The sequence below is a fragment of the Cynocephalus volans genome, chromosome 3, assembly GCF_027409185.1.
Source record: "Cynocephalus volans isolate mCynVol1 chromosome 3, mCynVol1.pri, whole genome shotgun sequence".
NCBI lineage: Eukaryota > Metazoa > Chordata > Mammalia > Dermoptera > Cynocephalidae > Cynocephalus > Cynocephalus volans.
Window position 1 is genome coordinate 107,722,436 of NC_084462.1, and position 21,410 is coordinate 107,743,845.

The window sequence follows — 21,410 nt, forward strand, 5'->3', positions numbered from 1 at the left end:
GAGTTTCCCGTCACATGTGTGTAGATCAGTAAAAGATTCAAAGCGACCCCTATGGAATTCTCTGGAGGAGTCTCTCTCTCTCTCTCTCTCTCTCTCTCTCTCTCTCTCTCTCTCTCTCTCTCTCTCTCTCTCTCCAAATTCCTCCTCTCTGGTACACTGATCCACAAATTCAAGATGCTTCAGGATCCTCAAATTCCTATTCAGTTCTTCAACACAGTGAGACAGCTGGGCTGTGTGTTGGTTAATCCTCCCTGTGCTGGTGATAATAACTGCCTTCAGGAAATAAGCTGGGACAACGTTAGGACTCATTTTAGTATTTTATATTATCTCTCCATCACCTGTAGTCCTAAATCTGAAAGTTATTGTTTCCTTTATTTTGTTCATTGAAGGTTAATTCCTGTGGCATTCTACATTGATCAGTGAAACAGAAGTTATGGTAACTTATTTTTATTTTATTTTACAAACCTATCAGTCCATGATGGATTTTGAAAACCACTGGTTTTCACCACATATTATTTGAGAACTGCATTGGACAATGTTTCCTCTATGTGATGGCATGCCAATTGCATCTTTGGACAGGACTAGAATTAGTTCAGGTAGAGGACTGAAGTAGAGTAGAGAGGACTTTCTAGAAGGAGGGATCCTTTTCTGACCCATGGGAACAATAGCAACATATGCAAGGAAGCGACCTCAGACAAGCCACTTAAAAGCAACTCAAAATGGATTAAGGATTTAAATATACACCCTGAAACAATAAAACTTCTTAAAGAAAACATAGGAGAAACACTTCAGGAAATAGGACTGGGCACAGACTTCATGAATACGACCCCAACAGCACGGGCAACCAAAGGAAAAATAAACAAATGGGATTATATCAAACTAAAAAGCTTCTGCACAGCAAAAGAAACAATTAAAAGAGTTAAAAGACAACCAACAGAGTGGGAGAAAATATTTGCAAAATATACATCTGACAAAGGATTAATATCCAGAATATATAAGGAACTCAAACAACTGTACAAGAAGAAAACAAGCAACCCAATTAAAAAATGGGCAAAAGAGCTAAGTAAGCATTTCTCTAAGGAAGATATACAAATGGCCAACAGACATATGAAAAAATGCTCAACATCACTCAGCATCTGGGAAATGCAAATCAAAACCACATTGAGATACCATCTAACCCCAGTTAGGATGGCTAAAATCCAAAAGACTCTGAACGATAAATGCTGGCGAGGTTGCGGAGAAAAAGGAACTCTCATACATTGTTGGTGGGACTGCAAAATGGTGCAGCCTCTATGGAAAATGGTATGGAGGTTCCTCAAACAATTGCAGATAGATCTACCATACGACCCAGCTATCCCACTGTTGGGAATATACCCAGAGGAATGGAAATCATCAAGTCGAAGGTATACCTGTTTCCCAATGTTTATCGCAGCACTCTTTACAATAGCCAAGAGTTGGAACCAGCCCAAATGCCCATCATCAGATGAGTGGATACGGAAAATGTGGTACATCTACACAATGGAATACTACTCAGCTATAAAAACGAATGAAATACTGCCATTTGCAACAACATGGATGGACCTTGAGAGAATTATATTAAGTGAAACAAGTCAGGCACAGAAAGAGAAATACCACATGTTCTCACTGATTGGTGGGAGCTAAAAATTAATATATAAATTCACACACACACACACACACACACAAAAAAAAAAAAACGGCGGGGGAGAAGATATAACAACCACAATTATTTGAAGTTGATACAACAAGCAAACAGAAAGGACATTGTTGGGGGGGATGGGGGGAGGGAGAAGGGAGGGAGGTTTTGGTGATGGGGAGCAATAATCAGCTACAATGTATATCGACAAAATAAAATTTTAAAAAAAATAAATAAAATAAAATAAAAGTTGTGCCTTGGATTATTTGGGAAGAAACAAATCTCTGCACCAAGGAGAAAATGATGGAAGTAATGAGTGAAAATTACCCCGAGCATAGTGGTGAATCTATAAAGTGATTGTTCAGTGCTTTCTTCTCAAACTCCTACTCCATTCTCCTTCTATGTCTAGCTTCCCCCCAAACTATTTAATTTGGAAGAATAGAGTCAGACAATGTTGTGATGCAATTTGCAAGACAACCACCAGAGGAGGCTGCTTCTTTAAGATGTGGTTACATCTGCATTCAGGTGGTGGTTTGACATGCTTATTTTCTTTGTAGTCACAAGACAGACTGTTGTGCAGAAAGGGGCTCTTAGCTTATCAGTAAGAAGTTTCTATAAGATCCCACTGGAGACTAGACCTATTAGACTTGGTGTATTGCAAGCAGCAAGGATCATTTCCTTCTACCAAAATGCTTTCTGTCACCTGCTCAGTTCTTGTGATCTTAATATTCAGTAAGTAATATTTTATCCTAACTGTTGATGATATTTTATTTTCCTATAATCATGATAACCTTTAGCCTTCTTCCCCAACTGAAACTCTTCTGCTGTATGTTTCCAGCATAATGTAATTTTTTTGTTGTTGTTTTAAGGCAGGAGCAATGGAGACTCAGTGACCCAGACAGGCCCGGTTACTGTCTCAGAGGGGGCACCTGTGATCTTGAACTGCACTTACCAGACCACTTATTCAATTTCTGTCCTTTTATGGTATGTCCAATATCTCAATAAAGCTCCTCAACTACTGCTGAAGAGCTCAACAGAAAACCAGAGGACAGAAGGTCAAGGTTTTCAGGCCAATCATGTGAAGAGTGACAGCTTTTTCTACCTGAAGAAACCCTCAGCGCAAATGTCAGACTCGGCTGTGTACTACTGCGCTCTGATAGACACCGTGCGAGGAGCTGCAGGGGGAGCCGAGCACAAACCCAGAAGGGCACAGGTGCGGCCTGAGTGTGAGCAGCCCTAGGATGGGAGAGTGATATTCTCTCCCTAGGCGGTGTTTACTCAGAGTTTCCTCAAGAAAATGAGTCAGCCTCAGGTCCAATTCCCAGAACCTAGGAGGTTATGAATTACTCTGCAGGTAGGGTAGGGTGGATGTCAGTGTTAAAGAGAACCCAAGTTTCAGTCTTCAGAAAGGCCAGTGCTCAGCCAGAAAGGCTTTTTTTTTTTCCAGACTACAAAACCTCTCATAGGAAACATTTCTACGAAAACCCTGACACGGGATTCATCTCTACCAAGATACCTATTTAACTATTTAACATCTCCAGGGATCTTATGCTCTTCTTGCAAACATTTATGAAAAAGATGAGGGACATAGAATTTGGTCCTTTATTTTCCTGTATAGGTCTCCCCTACTATGACAGGCTTTGCCTCTCCCTGGTCACTGCTGCAGAAATTTCAAACCAAATCCCCACCAACTCTTCATTCCATGATGCTGCTCAGGACACACAACCATGAAAGGACTTTCAAGACAGGGTGCAGAGGGGCATCTCCTATCCCTGTCCTCACCACACAGTAGGTAAGAGGCAGCCCAGTCAGGAAGGGCTGTGTCCAGGAGGCCCTCTTCATGTTCAGTCTCCTCTGCTATCACTCAGATTTTTAAATCCCAAAGATGAGGTGTAGTCAGTCACCTGGGGCTGAGCTTTATTCATCTGAAATATAAGAAAGGAGGTCAGGATTTTCACCCATCTCAACTCTTTAGACAAAATTTTAGGTTAGCCTGAAATATTTCATTATTCTTGTATATTTCTTTGTAAAGCAAGAAAGATCTAAATGCAGAGACCATGTATGCCTCTCACATGAAAGACTGGTTCATCTGTGTGTATGAAGCGTAGGAGAGAGATACACTGTTTCTTATTGACTAGGGAGCCAAATGCAAATGTAATCTCATATTTCTGAATTGCAAATTTGAACTATAATACCACTACATGGAAAAATGATGATCTTTCACCTGAACACTGGTCAAATTTCAAGCCCTACAATAAACTTAAAAAACAATGAAGATTTCTCTTGGATCCTTATGATTGGCCTTATGATGTCAGCTGAGCTGTGAGTTGAGCAGTTCATTGAGACAGGAACAAGGATACTGAGAGTTTATTTCCCTCTTGCCTCTTTTGCTAGTTATTCTTGGGATTCCCTTTAACTTAAATCTGTGCATTCTCCTTATCTGTCCTGTTCTATATCTTGGTAATTCAACCCCTATGAACTGCATCACCCAGGCTTTACTTGTTTTTTGGCATCTTATTGGATTTAACCTCTGCATAGTAACTGGAAGACATCTATCTGTGGGTGGGAAGACAGAGAAGTTGGTTAATTCTTTGCTCCCTGCCTGCTCAGACGTGGAGGTTCTGATGCTGCCTGCAACCTTCTTTAACTACATATATTGTGGGGAAGTCCCTCCTCCACTGCTCCAGCTCCCAGGAACACTGTCTTTTCACCTTGCTTTTTCATACTTAGGATCATAATGACTCTCCTTGTTATTAATTAGTCCCTGGGTGCCTCAATGTCCCTTACTGGTTCCCTAACCCTACTCACACCACTCTATGTATGCCATTAATCGAATTCCCTTTATACTCATGACTGAATATGCCTTCTGTTTTCTGGCGTGCACTATGAATGGTACACGTGGAAATGACTTCCTGCTGTTGCTAAACTGGGTGTTTCTCAATACCCCTTTCTGGCTCTTTTGAACTTACCAACATCTGGAGTATTCCTTTATAAAGACTTCTGAATTTGATTTGGATTCTGTTTCTCTTATGATCCTGACTTTTATTCCCCCTCACTCATTTGCCCAGGGTCCATTTTCTACTATGATACAAGACTCCTAATACTGTGGAATTCTATAAGCCTTGTCCAGCCTGTATCTACTTTGTATGTTTTCATGGGCTTTCATATGCATTCCTCATAGTCATGTCTCTAGATGTGTATGTCTTAATATTCTTTTTTTTTAAGTAATAGACTTCATTTTTATAGCACTTTTAGGTTTACAGAAAAATTGAGTGGAAAGTATAGACAGTCACGTACCTCTCCCAACACACACAGTTTCTCCTCTTATTAACATCTTAATATGCCTTAATATCTTAATTTTTTCTAAGAGGAGCAACTTCTCTTCATCAGTTCCAGAACCTGGATTTTTTTTTTTTTTTTTTTGTCGTTTTTTTTTTTTTTCGTGACCGGCACTCAGCCAGTGAGTACACCGGTCAGTCCTATATAGGATCCGAACCCGCGGCGGGAGCGTCGCCGCGCTGCCAGCGCAGCACTCTACCAAGTGCGCCACGGGCTCGGCCCCAGAACCTGGATTTTTAAACCTTAGGGCTAGGGAAGACTTTAGTGGTTGTTTTTTGTTGTCGTTGTTGTTTGTTTTTTAGTTGCTTTGTTTTGTTTGGCAACTGGCTGGTATGGGGATCCAAACCCATCACCTTGATGTTACAAGGTTGTGCTCTAACCAACTGAGCTAACCAGCCAGCCCATAGAAACTGAAGTTTGTAGTGTCATTAGCTTGAGCTTTTCAAATTTTAATATATATATGATGGGCTTTCAAAAAGTTCATGTAAAAATTTATATTATCTCTTAATTCCATTTTTCCACCAGCTTTTTGAAGTAGCCTCACAGATAGATACATAAATGCAGACTGACAGAGATAGATAGAAAGATAATTATGAGGGAGTGGCTCATGTGATGATGGAAACTAAAAAGTCCCATGATCTGCCATCTGCAAGCTGGGGGCCCAGGAAAGTCAGTAGTGTGAGTCCCAGTCTGAGTCTGAAGGCTCAAGAGAAAGAAGCACTGATGTTTGAGGGCAGTAGAAGACAGATGTCCTAGCTCTAGCAGAAAGAGAGAATTCACCCTTCATCCACTTTTTGCCCAATCTGAGTCCTCCAAAGATTGGATGATGCCTGCCCACACTGGTGAATGTGAATCTTTTTTATTCAGCTTACCAATTCAAATGCTAATCTCTTCTAGACACACCCTCACAGACACACCCAGAAATAATGATTTACCAGCTACCCTTAGCCTAGTCAAGTTGACACATAAAATTAACCATCACATCCTACAAGTCTGGATGAATTCAAACCAAACAAAAAAAAAACAACTTCATTATTTTACCATCATATTACTCTCCCACCATTCTAAAGAATATTAGTTAAACTTTTTAGGTACTAATACACACCAGGCAAATGTCTCAATATTTAACTATTACCATAATACATTGTGGTAAGTACTAATATTATTCCCTAAGAAAACTGAGATTTAGAGAGGCCATTGGTGGTTAATCTGAGATTGGAAATTTGAACTTTTTATTAGTGCAAAATATATATTTGAATCTCTATTTGCAGTTAGGAGGTAGAAAGTGCAAGAGACCATCACTCTCACTCTAACAATGAAATTAAACCTGATAAGCTATAAAATCACAATTAAAACAAAATGAAACAAACTGCCAGAGATCTGAAGATGCAAAGAAACCTAAATGAATTAAATTCTAGAAATTGTCTGCTTTTGTTCCTTGTGAAATAAGGAAAGATAAAAGATCTTCTATAGATAGGGATAAGGGGAAATCAGTCAAATGTTTAAAGAACTTTTAAGAGTCATATGTTGGCTGGCATGACAGATTAGAATTCTGAGGAGTCACAACTACTGAACAAGTTTATATTGATCCACTAATGTTTCTTCAGGTCTCTTCATAGGATTCATAGGTAGCACACTAAATCCTTGGGTAAGAGCTGGAGAGTGGAGAAAAAATTCTCTGTGATATTTTAGGCCTTTGCACAGTATAAGTCACCCACTCTCTGAAGGCTGGAACAGGGCAGCAAGAAAGAAAACTTTTTACACCTTTTTTTCTTTTTTTTTTTTTTTTTCTTTTTGCCAGTGGTCACAGCACCCCTCTTCTCTGAAAGCTCCAAGTAGCTTCACACAAAAAGTACTTTGCCATCTCCAGGTAGCTTGCTCCATGCACTATGCCTTACCTGCCCGGGAGCAGGAGGGGCTGAGACTAATTGAAGTGATCCTTCAGCCTTCCACGCCTTCATAGACCCAGAGGGATTCTCCTCCTCTTTCCCCGAGTTACAGTGGTCTCAGTATGGCAGTTCTTTCTTTTCATTCTTGTAAGCTGATCTCTTGCTGGGGGGAGGAAGGAGACGCAATGCTGGGGATCACCTAGTCTGCCATCTCAGTGACATCACTCGAAAATGGACTTTCACCAATTTTATTTTTATCAAACTAATACACACATATATTTTCAAAATCAGACAGCGTTGTCCTTTTGGTCCCACCCCTTCATACACACCATTCAGGCCTCCCCAAATGGAACTGCTTTTAATTCTCAGGTGGTGGTACTAATAGAAGTTTATTTGAATACATTAAAATGCTATTTCTTTGCTGTTCTTCACTTTTTAAAAAATTGAGGTTCAACACATATAAGTCCTCAGCACTTAAATGTACAGCTCAATGAAATTTTACACGTGTTTATATGTCTAAATAATACCCTTTAGATATACATGTTAAAAATTTCCAATACTCCAGATTTCCCCTTCCAGTTCAACAGCCCTACCCCCACTATCCAACTCGAGCAAACACTATTCTGATTTCTATTTCCTGTTCTTGAACTTCATTCATGTGACTGGAATCCTATGGTATGGTACTATATATACTTACATGTCTTGTTTTCCTCATTCAACATAATTTTTGCAATTAATCAATGTTGCTGTGTGTATCAGTTGTTTGCTCCTCTTTTATTGATGTGTAGGGTCCCTCTATATGAACATGCAACAAATTGTTTATCCATTCTCCTTGAAATAAACATTTGGGATGCTTGGACTGTTTATAGTTTAGTGCCATTATGAAAAAGGCTACTATGAACATTCATTTAAATGTTTATAGCATTCATTTTGGTGGACATATAAACTCATTATTCTTGGATAATTCCACCAGAAAAGACTTACTGGGTTACAGAGTAGGCATATATTTAGCTCTAGTAGTACCCAGCAAACATTTTTCCAAAGGATTAAGCCAATTTACAATCTCATGAGCAACATATGAAAGTTTATATCCTCACCAAAAAAGAAAATTGGTTTCAGTTTTCTTTTTACTTATTTTTCACATTCTGGTAATGTGAAGTGGAATCTCATAAAATTGTGGATTTTAATTTGCTTTTCCAGAAGAATAACAATGCTCAACACCTTTTCATATGCTCATTGGCCATCCAAATATTCTTTTCTGTCCAGTATCTGTTCAAGTCTTTTGCTCATTTGTTTGTTAATTATCCACTTGTAGGCATCCTTTATATATTTCTGGCTATTAGGCCTGGCCAAAGTCATGTGAATTATTTTCTAACCCATTACTTGACTACGCATTTTCATAATGACATTTCTTGGTGTACAGAAGTTCCTAGTTTTAATAAAGTCCAACTAATTACTTTTTTCTTTATTGGCTAGTATATTTTGTGCTCTTTTGAAAAAAATTTTGCCTACTTCAAAGCACGGATATATATTTCATTTAGGTCCATATTCCACCTCCAATCAATTTTTGTGGTTCTATGTAACAGGTGTCCCAGAACCAAGGCCCTTTTAGCAGGCAACTGCCAGGAGGCCTTTCCCCCAACTCCATTCAGGTACCAAGTGTGTACTGGTGCAGAGGTTGTGGTCTCCTGGGGCAGTCGAGCTGTAGGAAGGAGAGACTTATTTCCCTGCCCCAGCTGGGTGCCCTGCATTTTCATTTTGCACTGGGTCCCACAAATTATGTAGTATGCCCTACTCACCAGCTAGGATTCCCTATAAAATGTTGAATAGAATTTTTATTATTCCTAAACTCAAGAGTAAAGTATTCAATGTTTCACCCCACTCCTAGGAAGATTCCCAAGGAAGCTATATACAACATAAAGCAAATACAAAGCAAAGTAGGACTTTTAGCTGAACCAGCACTGATTACTTCCAGTACAGGAAAAGTGGGTTGAGGCTCAAGGCCTAAGTAAGGTTTCCTACTTCTTTCTGAATGGAGAACTGCAAGCTCAGAATTCCTATGAGGATGGGTGGGAGAGGTAGGCCAAGCCTCAAACTGAGCCATGAATTGACTTACTCTTCAAGCATGTGGGTGAAAGAGAAAGAGGTAGCGCAGGGACTAAATTAGCTCTGTTTAGATCTGCTTATCACAGGGAGGCAGAAATTTAAACATGCAAGATATATGGTGAGTGAATGGAGTCTGGAGTCCTATCTTTTAAGTCAGTCCAGTGACAAATCTCCTAGTTGTAAATGGACTCTGAACAACCAAATTGGCTCTCCCCACCCTCCTTTGTGGTGGGGTGAGATGAGGAAAGGCCTGGAAAGAAAGAAAGCAGAAGTGGAAGCTGCCTAATTTAAGGAGAGAGACAATTTCTCTCTTATCCACATCACCTGATTTTGTTCTATTTTAACCCTTCAGGTTTGCGTTCTTGCAATCTACCCAGTGTGTTTAGAGGAGAAGATAAAATCGTCATGGGATTCTTGCTTCCACCTGTCTCCATTCTGTCATCATCACTGTCATCACCAACCACTTTATTATCATTTGTTGAACCCTTACCATTTGCCAAGTTCATTGCTCAACAGTTTACATACTCATTTTTAAAAATTAAAGTTTATTGTATATTTTGAGTTTTATAACATGATTTGATGGGATACATATAGATAGTAAAATGGTTACTGTACTGAAGTAGACTAACATATTTATCATCTTGCTTAGTTACTGTTTTGTGTGACAAGAGCAGCTAAAATCTATTTAAGTAAAATTCCAAACACAATTTCATTAATGTTATACATGTTGGACATTAGATCTTTAAATTTGTTCATAATTATTCATATAATAATCCAAAAACTATGAAATACTAACCCATATCTCAGATGAGGAAAATGAGGCTTAAGGAAGATTTGAGATGAAGGGATTTCTGAAATAAACTAAATGCTGCAGGCACAATAAAATGAGATTAGAAAATAAAAACTCCAGTACCTCTCAAATTTTAGCATACATTTCAGAATCACATGAAGAGTATATTAAAAAAAAATACTTTCTCCTCATAGACTCTGATTCTATAGGTCTGACAGGAGGTCAGGGGTTTGCTTTTTTTAGTGAGTAACCTGGTGATTTTGGTTGAAGTGACAGAGAGATCTCACTCTGAAAAAGACTGTAATTGGGAAATTGCCGCATTTCAGGAGGACAGATGATATAAACCTGCAGGTGACTGTATGTTAAAATAAATGAGAAGTTCTTAGGGAATCCCAAAACCCACCTGGGGTTTAATACAGGTAACGCCTTATTTCTGATGAAGCCATAACCTATTCTGATTAGCAGAAAATCTCTTGTTTTAATGACAAAAAAAGGTGTCTGAGTCTATTCAGGCTGCTGTAACAAAATACCATAAACTGGGTAGCTTATAAACAACATAAATTTATTTATTTCTCACAGTTCTGGAGGCTGCAAAGTCCAAGATCAAGTCTCTCTGCATTCTTACTTGGTAGAAAGGTGAGGCAGTTCTGCTGTGGGGCCATAATGGTTTCATGAGGGCTCTGTCTTTATGACCTAATCACCTCCCAATGGCCCACCTCCTAATACCATTACATTGGTCATTAAGTTTCAGCATATCAATTTGGGGGGAACGCAAACATTCAGACCTTAGCAGAAGGTCATGATGTTTATTTTCTACATCAACAAAAGTAAATCTAATCATGATTTGAAAAGCAGCAGAGAGGAGTGGGGGATAGACAAGCCTTTTACTTGTAAACTTCTCAACCAGAAAATAGGCCAGAACAACTTATTTGATTTTCCAGTATGGGTAAAAGTTTTCTGTATTATTTATTTTCAATCAAGAAATAAAACATATACTTTAAAGCCCTACCCTGTTCTGAAATTTAAACATATTTTGTTATTTCAGTTTCTCTTTTTACATTCCCTGGATTCATTACAACATTTTAACTGTGAAGAAAAGTTATTGAAGAAAGCGTGACAAAGTTATGCTTATTGTAGAATATAACACAATGGTTTTTTAACCCCTGCCTTTATAGTTCTCATAATAACTTCCAGTATGGACCACACTGATTGAGGAGATTAGTCTCTTTCTTTTGCTTCTGCTATTTCACCATGTGAGACCCCTACATTGCTATAAAGCCACCACCAAAGACCCTCACCAAATATGTTCCCTGGACTTTGGACTTCCCAGTTTCCAAAACTGTAAGCAATAAATTTCATTTCTTTATAAATCACCCAGCTCCTAGTATTTTGTTATAAGCAACAGATACAGACTAATACAGAAAATTGGTACCAGAGAATTGAGGTGTTGCTTATAACAAATACTTAAAAATGTGGAAACAGCTTTGGAACTGGGTGTTGAGAAGAAGCTAGAGGAATTATGAAGAACAGGCTAGAAAAAGCCTAGATGTCGGTGGGAATTTAGAAGACAAGAAAATCAGGGAAAGTTTAAAATGTTTTAGACACTGGTTAAATGGTGGTGAGTAGAATGCTGATAGAAATATGGACAGTAAAGGCCATACTGAGGAGATCTCAGATGTAAATGAAAAAGAGACTTACTGAAGGCAGGGGCAAAGATCACCCTTGCTATGAACTAGCAAGGAATTTGGCTGCATTCTGTTCATGCCCAAAAGCTTTATGGAATGTGGAACTTCAAGGTGCTGACCCGGGGTATTTGGTAGAAGAAATTTCGAAGCAGGAAAACATTAAGGAAGCTCTATGGCTTCTTGTAACAGCCTATGCTGAGTTATGGTGGCAAAGGCAAGATATAAAGCCAGAATTTAAAAGGGAAGCAGAGTATGAAGATTTAGAAAATTGGCAGCCTGGCCATGTGGCAGAGAAGCAGAGAGCATTTTCAGCAGAAAAATACAATGGTGCTAAGAAGATTAGTGTAGAAGAAAGAGATTATTAAGAAAAGGGGGGAAAGGGCCTGAAAGCATTGCAGAAGGCTCTGAAGCCAACATTTCCATTACAGGCCCAGAGGCCTAAGGAGAAAGAATGGTCTTGGGGAATAGGCCTGAGGTGCCCTCTACAGGTTTGCTGCCCAGGGCCACCTCGGGGAGCTGCTTCCAGCACGAGCACCTAGCTACTTTGGCTGCTCTAGCTGTGACTAAATTAGCCCAGGTGTGGCTGGACCCAAGCTTTGAAAGATAGAAGCCAAAAGCCTTTGTGGTATCCAGGTGGTGTTAAGTTTGCAGGCTCACAGAATTCCAGAGTTGTGGAGGCTTAGGAGCCTCCACCCTGATTTTAAAAGATAAATGGAAAAGCCAGACGCCCTGGAAGAGATTTGTCACAGGGATGAAGTCACTGAAGGCAGACTTTACTAGTGTAATGCCGAGCAGAAACGTGAGATTGGAGATGCAGCAGAAAACCCATAACAGTGCCATGCCTAGTGGAGCTGTGAGAGTGGGATTGCCATGGAGATGCCAGACTTGTAGAGCTACCAGCATGCAATGCCAGCCTGCAAGAGCTAAAGCATCACCTCAGACCAGGAAAGCCATAGAAGTGGAGCTGCCCAAGGACTTGAGGATCCAACCCCAGCACCAGTGTGCAGATGACATCGAACATGGAGTCAAGGTACATGCTTCACCAACTGTAAGATTTGATGCCTGCCCTGCTGGGTTTCAGACTTGTTTAGGACCTGTTACCCCATTCTTTTGGCCTATTTATCCCATTTCGAAAAGGAGTATGTACCCTATGTTTGTCCCGCCATTTTATCTTGGCAGTAGATAACTTGGTTTGATTTCACAGATGAGACTTTGAACCTTGGACTTTTGAGTTGAAACAAGTTAAAACTTTGGAGATGGAAAAAATATATTTAGCTGTGAGAAGGACATGAACTTTGGGGGCCAGGGGTGGAATGCTGTAGATTGATTGAAAGTGTCCTCCAACATCCCTACATTAGGAGCTTAATTCCCACTGTAACTGTTGAGGGTGGGAAATAGTATTATGGTAATTGAAAGGTGGAGCCTTGAATTTGTGATTGGATTGTAGGACTGGATTGGATTAATAATGGTGGTCATGGGCATGGTTCTTGGGGCTTTAAAAGAAGAGCACTGGAGAAGTTCACTCTCTCTGTTCCACCATTTCTTCCATGTGAGACCACTGAGTCACTATCACCACCACCAAGACCCTCACCAACTGTTTTCCCTGGAATTTGGACTTCTTCAGCCTCTGAAAGCTGTAAGCAATAAATTTTGTTTTCTTTATAAATTACTTAATTCCAAGTATTTTGTTATAAGCAACAGAAATGGACTAATACACTGATACTCATAACCATTTCATGATCACGTTTAATCTTCTGTCATATCCTTATAGCCAGGCTTTCTTTATCTTGTGTCTCTGGTGAATTTCGGTTAGTGTAAGGCCTGTTATTGCCTTTTCCCCCAAAGTTCATTTAATATATTCCTAGTGTTACTGAGATACATGTACATCTGTATTGATATATGTATAATCTGTATGTTATATGTTACGTATATATGACATAATATATAATTATTGGAATATATAAATATGTATATATAAAATGTGTTTTTGTTTGTTTTTGGTGTCTAGTGAGAGATGCAAACCCTTGACCTTGGTGTTATAACACTGGCTCTAACCAACTGAGCTAACCGGCCAGCCTACTATATTTTTATTTTTTCTTCTGGAGAAATGGAAAACTTTATTTAGAATCACTCATAGACTTCTTTTTTTCCATTTAGATGAATAAGATAAACTGAGGGGCGTTTTCTGTTGTCATGAATTTGGCAACTAGGATCCAAAGCTAGGAACCAAGAGTCATTGGACATTTGCCACTTTCCATTAAGAAGGCTCATAGATGGACACTCCTTCTAGGGCTTATGAGGAAACAACGGAACAGGCTTAGTGGCCCCCAATTTTCACCTCCCTTAGCTGATGTGAGGAGATAGCTAGGGATGGAAGGAGTCAAGAGGAGAATATCAGCAGAAGGGTCTCCTTTCCCATAAGCCATTTGAAGGGTCAATGCTCCCAAATAATTCCTTTTGAAGACAAAGGTCAACAGAATAAAAAGGAGGATTGCATGGTATTCTGAATTTGCATATCTGCTTCTGAAGCAGATTTTGATCTGCTTTTGCATCTACTTACACAGAAGACAGGGAAAGTAGAAAAAGATGGTAGAGTGGAGAGGGCAGCCAGGGGGCTGCCTGGGCTTCTCAGTTTGGCCTGAGGAGGAGGAGCGAGAGTTCTGCAGGGCAAGTGCTGCCTCTGAAGGCAGCAGAGCCTGAGCCGTCCTGCCAGTGCTCCTCCCAGGAGAACAGAAGGTAAGAGGGGAGGTGGGTGCTCCTGGGTGGGAGCTGATAGGAAGCCGAGACCCCAGCCTTGAGGAGACCCCTCAGGATGCTCTCCCACAGAGCACTCATCACACAGAGGCCGTTGGAGGTCACTGAAGATGCACCACCACCAGAGGTAAACAACAGTTAAGAACATTTTTGCTGTTTTTTCCCCCTTAATATTTTTCTTCTGCCGTAACCCTGAGTGAGTTAGAACCAAAGAAAAACTGAGAAGGGAGAGAACAAAGCAGGCCATGCCAGCCATACTAGAGCCAAGGGTCAGGCCTGAAGTGGGGAGGGCAGAGGAGAAGCGAAGGTTGGAGTTTTAATCAGGGCTGCAGTGAGGTTTGTTTAATAACTGAAAGTGGCCCAGATGTTTGGGGGTCTTCTTTTAGAAGTAAGCAAAGGACAAAAAATTAGTTCTGGCCCAGGCATACCACCAGAGCCTTGGGGCCTGCCTGGAACTGGAGGTTTGGAACCAGGGACTGGACCCCCTCCCACATCCAGGCACACCATGCCAGTGCCTCAGTGCCACCCAGAGACCCAAGGCATTGAGAAGGTGACCAGACCCCACTCCCACATCCAAGCACACCGCCAGTGCCTTGGGGCCCCACCCAGTGACCTGAGGCATGAAGCTGGGGAACTGAACCCCCTCCCACAACCAAGCACACCACACCAGTGCCTTGGGTCCTGCCCAGGGACCTGAAGTATGGATCCAGGGACCAGACACACCCCACAACCAGGCACACCACCAGCACCAAGGAGCATGCCAAAAACACCACCTCCATGTAGGTGGCCCACCACAGCCACCACAATAATGATGGCTGCCGCAAAAGAGGCTAGATGCCACAACCACCACGCAGATGGTCCACCAACCACTGGAGTGCATTGACACAAGGAGAGTCACCAGCAGAGATAGAGAAAAGAAGAGGACGTCTCTCTCCACAAAACCCATTTCAGAGTGACAGAAGAAGCATCTGCTCTATGATAATATTGGGGAAACTGATCATGCCTCTCAGTATTGGACAGATCTTCTAGGCAACAAATCACCAGAGTAACCATTATTCTTTCAGAAGGAGAGAAGAAATCTAGGGTAATTAGAGGGGGGAGGAGAGAGGGATGGGGAGAGATGGAACAAGGGGCATAAAGAATAATTAAGATTTGTAACAATATATATGCTAGTAATATTGATTTGATCAACATATATCAATGTTGAACCCCAAAAATATGTATAATCAATTTTGATTCAGTAATAAATAAATAAATAAATAAACAAGCAAAAACTCTGTTCATTTTATAAAAATTGTCTTGTCACACATGGCAATCATTCTGAAACCACAAATGACCATAATTGGTTGTCTTTTATGTAACATCATAAGCACATGCAAACTATTCTCTTTCATATGTGTAAAATAACTTTATAAAAGCAGGTTGGTGGATTCGCCCGGAACCTGAACAAAGTCATGTAAACGTTTAGTCACAAGGAGGCGCTGCTGCATCTTTCAATAAAATCCTTGTTCTGTTTGGGAAAGAGCATTTGGTTCACATTCCATATTGACGCTGTGCAGAAACTGTGATAAGTGATATGTTTTGTTCTCTTTGTTATAAGTAGAACAGTCCATGCACAGCTTCCAATGTTCAATAACTCCTGGACTTGTCCCAATCCATTATGAAAAGTTTTTTTCCCACCCAAAATAGGATGACACAGAAAGAAAGAGACAGGAATTGGCTATGCAGATTTCAAGTTTAATTGGTCTATTTTTGTCAATTTTTTATAGCAATAGAGAAAAGTAGAATTTTTTTTGTTGTTGGGAGAGAATTATTTTTCTCCAACTCTTTCAGTTCTCTTAAATTTGAGAAGATAATGACAGAATATTCTCAAGGCTACTGTCTCCTACCCTCCTTCCTTTCTCTTCTTTCTCCTCTGCATGTCAGCTCTTGTCCATGCCACCACTAGGCACACACAGGGAATGAGGAAAGGCTGGTTAGGGACAGGGTTTGTGGAGTAAAAGGATGAGTGCCATCCCAGGTCTCTTGTTTCCTTTATAACAAGACATGCATCTATAAATGCTCCCCAAGAGACACAAGAAATCTAGAGGCATTTTAGGAGACCAGAGAATCAGGCTCAGGAGACTTGGCTTACAGATCAGGCTCTGACCACACCTTTCCCATCACTGTGAACACATCACCCTCTGCATGTGAGCCTCATTTTGCTCGTCCTTGCCACTGAGATGGGCTTTCTACTTCCTCTCATAATTGTATAAGGCTGGGGAGTTCCAGAATGTAAAGAAAAATCCTTCTCGCACTTTGTAGCATCAGATCACCCATAAGACATATTCTTTCTCTTGGGTTAGAAAGAAAAAAGAGAGAGAGAGAAATGTTCTGGGTGAATGCTGTTCTTAAGATTTTTACTTTCCCCTCTCATACTCAGCCTCTTAGAGTTTAAAACTCATAAATGCTCTCAAGGAAACCCCTGGGTTGGGAATGGATGCCTGTTTCATACTGTTACCCTCTTTTCAGGGAAATGAATAAACCTGGGGAATCCATTGGCTGACTGTTGGCCTGGACATTCTCTAGAGTGACAGCCACCAAGTGAGGGGCTCTGCTGGAGCAACTCAGCAGATGAGTCTGTGTTCTGCTACCTCTTCCAGCCTAGTCCAGACACAGGGGCTGAGCTGCAGGCCCTGGGTTCTATCTGAGACTGGTGACAGAGGTGACTATTCCTGACCCTAAGTAAGCATTTTAGTCCTAAAAATGGATGGTGTTTTAAACTAAGAAATCAGAAGAGCGACCTGCTGGAGGCAATGTCCAAAATCAGGATGTCGGCAGGGTTGGTTCTTTCTGAGGGCTGTGAGAGAAGCATCTGTTCCAGGCCCCTCTCCATGACTTGCAGATGGCCGTCTTCTCCCTCTGCCTCTTCATATCCTCTCTCTATGTGCGTCTGTGTCCAAAGCTCCCCTTATATAACACCATCAGTCATATTTGGTTAGGGCCCATCCTAATGACCTCATTTTAACTTGATTACCTCTGTAAAGACCCTGTCTCCAATTAAGGTCACATTCTGAGGGACTGGGGGTTAGGATTTCAACAGATGAATTGTGCGGAGTGGGGAGAGATACACAATTCAATGCATAACCCTCAGTGATCACAGAAGAGCTCTCTCCGCTGTAAAGAATTTCCTGTTATTGAGCCCAAGTTAAAATGGGAGACAAAGCAATGAAGTCCCACCTCCTGACTGCTGAGTCTAGACAATTCTAGCCATATCTTTTCTCTTTCTGTAGGATGGAAATGAGAGAAAATGTAAGTAGGAGATGGGAGTTATAGAGGAAAGTTCTAGTGGATCAGCACCTTGACCTTAAAAATCTGCCTTTATTTGGGGGTCTGGAGATAGTCCTATGTATTTTCCCCTCAGGAATTATGTGCAATGCTAAACTACACAGTCTGACTCCTTGGACAGTTCTGAAGGACTAGAAGTGAACATGCCCTGCTCCCATGCCACCCCTGGAGAAAACGAGCGCACTGTCTGGTATCGACAGTTTCATAACCAGGACCCATAGTATCTGATTTGAAGCTTAAAGAACAATGTGACGAAATAAAGTGGTTTCACTGCCGATCCTTGTAGACAGAAAGTCCAGCACCCCGGTCATGCACCAGGAGACCTGAAAGACACCGCGGAGTATTATCGCATTTGAGAGACACAGAGTGGGACAGATTGGGCCACACCTATCTCCCTGGTGGGTTGGGGAGATAACCTCCACTTACAAAGGGCATCACACAAGAGAATGTGAGCTTAATGGAAGATGGTGAAAAATAAAATAAGAAGAAGGAAAAGGAAAAAAATAAGAAAAGCTATATAAAATAAAGAACTGGGCCAGAAGGCAGAGAGAAGGAGGAGCCTGGATATTGTCTTTTCTTCAGTCTAACTTTTCATTCATGTTAAAGATCCAGTGTAAAGTTTATAAATAGAACATTATTTATCTGAGATATATCTGGGTCATCTCAGTTTTTTCAACTATAACACATGCATCTGAGAAATAAATGGATTTTGAAAATTTGCTAGAAATATTTATTTCAACTTTTTTCTTAGTGTTCTACATAGCTGTTAAGTATTCTATTTATGATTAATCAAGTTATAAATTAATATTTAATTGTCTTAAAATTTAAGTAATTTTAATCATCTAGAACAAAATGATTTTTTTTTATTGAAACATAATTGATTGTACATATCTGTGGAGAACAGCGTTGAATATCAATACCTGTGTGCAATATGAGATGCTCAAATCAGGATAATTAGTATATTCGACATTATATAATGTTTGTGGCCCTTTACCAATTTCTTGCTAACCATCCCTGCCCCTCCCCCTTTCCTACCTCAGGTGACCTCAGTTCTGTTCTCTCCTTTTGAAAGTTCATCCTGTCATTGTGATTGTTTTTCTTTCTTTCTTTCTTTGTTTTTTGTTTTTTATTAACTCCCACTTATGAGTAAGGACATGAGCTATTTCTGTTTCTGTGTCAAGCTATTTCATTTAACATAATTTTCTCTAAGTTCACCCATGTTGCTGCAAATACTTTCTTGATTTACCCCTGATAAGTTCTCACTTACTGTTAAAGGCTTGGTGAGAACATTTCAACCGTTTCTATTTATTTAAATACAAATCCATAATAAACATACTTTTTAAAAAACATAAATGGGATCACATTGTATGCAAAGTGCTGTAATGTGATTGAATAAGTCAGAGAAATCTTTGCAAGTCACAAATATTCAAGCTACCTAATTTTTTTTCACAGCAGTGTAGTATATCATAATATAGATCTGCTGTAATGTATTAATTTCTGCATTCAATGATATGTAAATAAACCCTGTAGATCTTTATTATTTTATATTTCAGCTATCAGGATATGAGAGTGCCCATTTCCTCACATCTCAAAAACAAAAATATTAATATTATAATTCTTAACTCCTTTTGCAATCTGATGGGTGAGAAATGATCAAAAGGAACTTTTCCAAGAGTGTGAGTTAAGGGAAACCATAAGGGCTGAAGTGGTAAGAAGAGGGTGCAGTTGTAGAAATCTGGAGAAAGTAACTGCAATTGTACAGTAAAGATTTATATTTTTTCTTCTCTTCTAATATGAGCATTTAATGCTATAAATTTTTTTCTATGGGCTGATTTAGATGCATTCTACAAATTTGATATTTAAATTATTTTTTACTCATTCCAGTAGAGGAGGAGGAGCTGAGAGAAGCATTTCTCTAACAATGCTGGGTGTGGCCTGAGACAGCACTATTTTCATTTCCACCTTCCACTCTTTGCAGATCAGTGTGTGTGTGTGTGTGTGTGGTGTGTGTGTGTGACTTGTCTCTGGTTGGCTGGGCCAACTGTGTTTCCTGTAGAAATGTTTGAACATATAAGACAGTAAACAGATCCTTTATCTAGTGAGCCATTGTCAGTATTTCAGACACAAGAGTTCAGTTCTCAGTGAATCTGAGTAAAGAAGGAATGGAGAAACCCCTGGGCCTGCTCTTCCTTTGGCTGCAACTAGACTGTGAGTTAGAGGGATCTGGAGATGGGTAAAGAACAGGCAGACCCTGGGACATTTCTCCCTAGGGAAGAGAGAGAAAGATAGGAAGTTGCACCTGTATGGTTTTCTGGGAGTTTCTGAAGAGATTGAAAAAGTACATTTAAAAGTAATTTCCAGAGAATCGTAAACCACTAACCAGTCACCGTCTCTGTGGTTCTTTTTCTAAACAGGGGTGAGCAGTAAACAGGAGGTGAGTCAGAATCCTGAAGCTCTGAATGTCCATGAAGGAGAAAACTTGGTTCTCAACTGCAGTTACACCGATAGTGCTATTTACTTCCTTCAGTGGTTTAGGCAGGACGCTGGGAAAGCTCTCACATCTCTGTTGTTAATTCAGTCAAGTCAGACAGAGCAAACGAGTGGAAGAATTAAAGCTTCGTTGGATAAATCATCAAGACACAGTACTTTATACATTGGGACTTCTCAGCCTGGTGATTCAGCCACTTACCTCTGTGCTGTGAGACACAGTGCACAGCAGACACCTGCAGCCAATACCCAAACTCTACAGCTGAAGCGCCAGCCACATGTCCTTCATTGAGGCTGGGGAAGATTTTAGAAAACCCTCTTTTGGGTTTTCTAAATTGACTCTATCTCCAAATAGATGCAATTAAATGTACAAAACAATAAAATAATCCAAAGTTAAACTGTTAATTCTTTAATCTTTAGATTTTTATCAACTTTAATAGTCTTGAGATTAATTTACATGTCATACAGTTTACCTTTTTAAAGTGAACAGCTAAGTGGCATTTGGTACATTCATAATGTTGTGCAACCACCACTTCTACCTAGTTTCAAAACCTTTTCAACATGACAAAAGGAAACTGTATGCTCTGTAAGTAGCTTCTCACCATAACCTTCCTCATGAGAAATTATTGAACATATGCAGGAAAGTGCCAAAAATGAATATAATGGATAGAGTCAAAATAGTTCAGGAGCTAAAATTAACAGAGCTTGGTGAAAAATTAGACATGCAGGAAGGACAAAGAAGGAAGTGACAAGCAGTGTGGTGTACTAAAGAACCATTTATTTTGGGAGGGATGACCTGGAAAGAGAAGATCTGAAGGGAGGAATCAAATATTCAACTTTGAATATGTGTTTGAAATTTGAAATCTGTTTTAGGATTGGAATATGTGTTGAGATTAGATATGACATTTAAATGAATATATGAATAGGCAGCTTGAATATATGGGCTTATATAATAGAATTTTGATCTCATTTGGAGATATAAATTTGGAAATTATGATCTCACAGACATTTTTTAAACCATGAGCAAAGAGGAAATTTCCTGTGGAAAACACATAAAGTTAGACGAGAAGATGATCTAGAACAAGCTGTAAGGTACCCATAACATTTTGAGATCAGATAGAGGAGAATGAAACAATAAAACAGATTGAGAAGGAGTAAGAATAGTTAGAGAAAAACCAGAGGCATGTGTTTCTATCGTAGCCAAGAAAGAAAGTGCGTTGAAAAGGATACAGTGAAAAACTGTAGAGAAGCTTCTTACAGTCTAGGTAAGGTGAAGACTGAACTATGTTCAGTGGACTTTGCATCATCAATATCCTCAGTGATTTCGGCCTGAGGGGCTGTGAGGATGAAGTAATGGTGCAGAACTGAATTCTGTGGAT

The 21,410-nt window shown here is 40.0% G+C and overlaps 1 protein-coding gene across 1 annotated transcript; it reads left to right on the top strand.

The window, feature by feature from the left end:
* Positions 1–2,343: 2,343 nt before the first annotated feature.
* Positions 2,344–20,323, top strand: LOC134372696 (uncharacterized). Its single transcript, XM_063090095.1, has 3 exons — positions 2,344–2,386; positions 2,524–2,880; positions 19,959–20,323. Exons 1-3 carry the CDS (start codon positions 2,344–2,346, stop codon positions 20,321–20,323), a joined length of 765 nt encoding a protein of 254 aa, XP_062946165.1.
* The last annotated feature ends 1,087 nt before the right edge of the window (positions 20,324–21,410 follow it).